The 1,759-nt window shown below is 40.3% G+C and overlaps 1 protein-coding gene across 1 annotated transcript in view; it reads left to right on the plus strand.

Moving 5' to 3' along the window:
• The first annotated feature begins 1,480 nt into the window (after positions 1–1,480).
• Positions 1,481–1,759, plus strand: part of LOC134006143 (HLA class II histocompatibility antigen, DP alpha 1 chain-like) — a 37,555-nt gene continuing 37,276 nt past the window's right edge. The window contains exon 1 of the mRNA XM_062445232.1: positions 1,481–1,635. Coding sequence (XP_062301216.1) covers positions 1,548–1,635 — 88 coding nt within the window. The 5' untranslated portion in view covers positions 1,481–1,547. The remainder of the gene's footprint in view (positions 1,636–1,759) is intronic.

Here is a 1,759-nt window from a genome sequence, read left to right on the forward strand (position 1 = left end):
ATGATTCCTCCTGTTCATACTGACCATTAGAAGATCCCTTCATCATGTTTACTATGGAAGTGATGGAGGACTAAATCCACAGTCCTCCTTCTGTGGAAACATGGATTTAAAAGTTGATCTGAAGCTTCAGTCAAATCTTCGTCTTCAGTGTTTTTAGTAGCAAAGTCTTTGTGTTACTATGGTTACAGCACAGCTCAACAGGGAAACACTAAGAGGGAGGGGGGGAATCTGATGCTAAAAACACTGTAAATGTGTCAGATATCACTTGATATGACTAACTCACACTGATGAAGCTCAATAGAAGCTGATCAGATACTTTATAATGACTGAAGACAGTTAATACTCAGTATGAACAGGAAGAATGATTACAGAGAGACTCATATGGAGCACTGGGAGCACTGGGAACACTGGGAACACTAGATCTCCTGCTTTGATGAACCAGCAGGACGCTGCTCCAGGTGACTGATGACTCATCAGCAGCTCTGCTTCTGATTGGCTGCTGAGCAGGAAGTGAAGGTAACGAGTCGGGACTTTCCACAGACGCTGCTGCTGCGTTCAGGAGCTGCAGGAAATCTGAGTGTCTTCACATGAACTGAGTTCCAGCTGATGGTCAGAGTCAGAGGAGAAGAATGGAAACTCCCACTGTCACACAGACGCCTGAAGGCATCATGTGGTCAGACTGGTTTGATGGTGAAAACAAAGAGTCCCAGTTCACCAAACTGGACTCAGACCGAAGAGACGACAGAGAAGAAGAAACATGATGTTTGATTGTTTCTGTTTCATGTTCAAACCAAACTGTCACCAACACATAAAGCAGTTATTCTACCACGATGACAGGAAATGAATCAGCTGCAAGTCAGTCACAGGAAATACTATTAGTGTTTAAACTCTGATTCACTTTTTATAAGTCATTATTTATTTTATCTACATTTTAATCAACGACTCAAATATTTCCTTCAGAAGCTTTAATGATGTAAAACTTTATAAATATATTCTAATTTACTGTAGTACAGTTAGAGGTACTAGTACTTTACTGTAGTACAGTTAGAGGTACTAGTACTTTACTGTAGTACAGTTAGAGGTACTAGTACTTTACTGTAGTACAGTTTGAGGTACTTGTGTAGTACAGTTTGAGGTACTTGTACTTTACTGTAGTACAGTTTGAGGTACTAGTACTTTACTGTAGTACAGTTTGAGGTACTTGTACTTTACTGTAGTACAGTTATTTAATATTTTTATTTTTATATTTAATATTTTATTTTTTATATTTAATATCTTTAATTTCATTTTGAATGTTTGAGGATAAAAAGTCAAAGTGCTGCTCAGATATTCAGGTGATGATCAGCTCAGACCAACATTTATTCTCCTCTCAGACTTTTGTTACTGAGTCTGTCTACCTGGACACTGATGACATCATAGGATCTGTGCTCTGTGATTGGCTGAGCTGTGTGTAAGAGCTCAGCTGCTGCTGACTGTCAGTCAGAGTGTTTCAGAGTCTGTCAGAGTGTTTCAGAGTCTGCCAGAGTGTTTCAGAGTCTGTCAGAGTGATGATGAAGATGATGATGAAGGTGATGAAGGTGTCGGAGCTGCTCCTCATCCTCTCCTGTGTCCTCGGTGTCTCTTTCTGTGCAGTAGGTAAGTGTTTGACTCTTTAAACTCAATTCAACTTCAGCCGTACTCCTTCTGCTGCCTTAAGTTGTCATGATCACACACACACACACACACACACACACACACACACACACACACACACACACAC

Source organism: Scomber scombrus, chromosome 23 (assembly GCF_963691925.1).
Source record: "Scomber scombrus chromosome 23, fScoSco1.1, whole genome shotgun sequence".
NCBI lineage: Eukaryota > Metazoa > Chordata > Actinopteri > Scombriformes > Scombridae > Scomber > Scomber scombrus.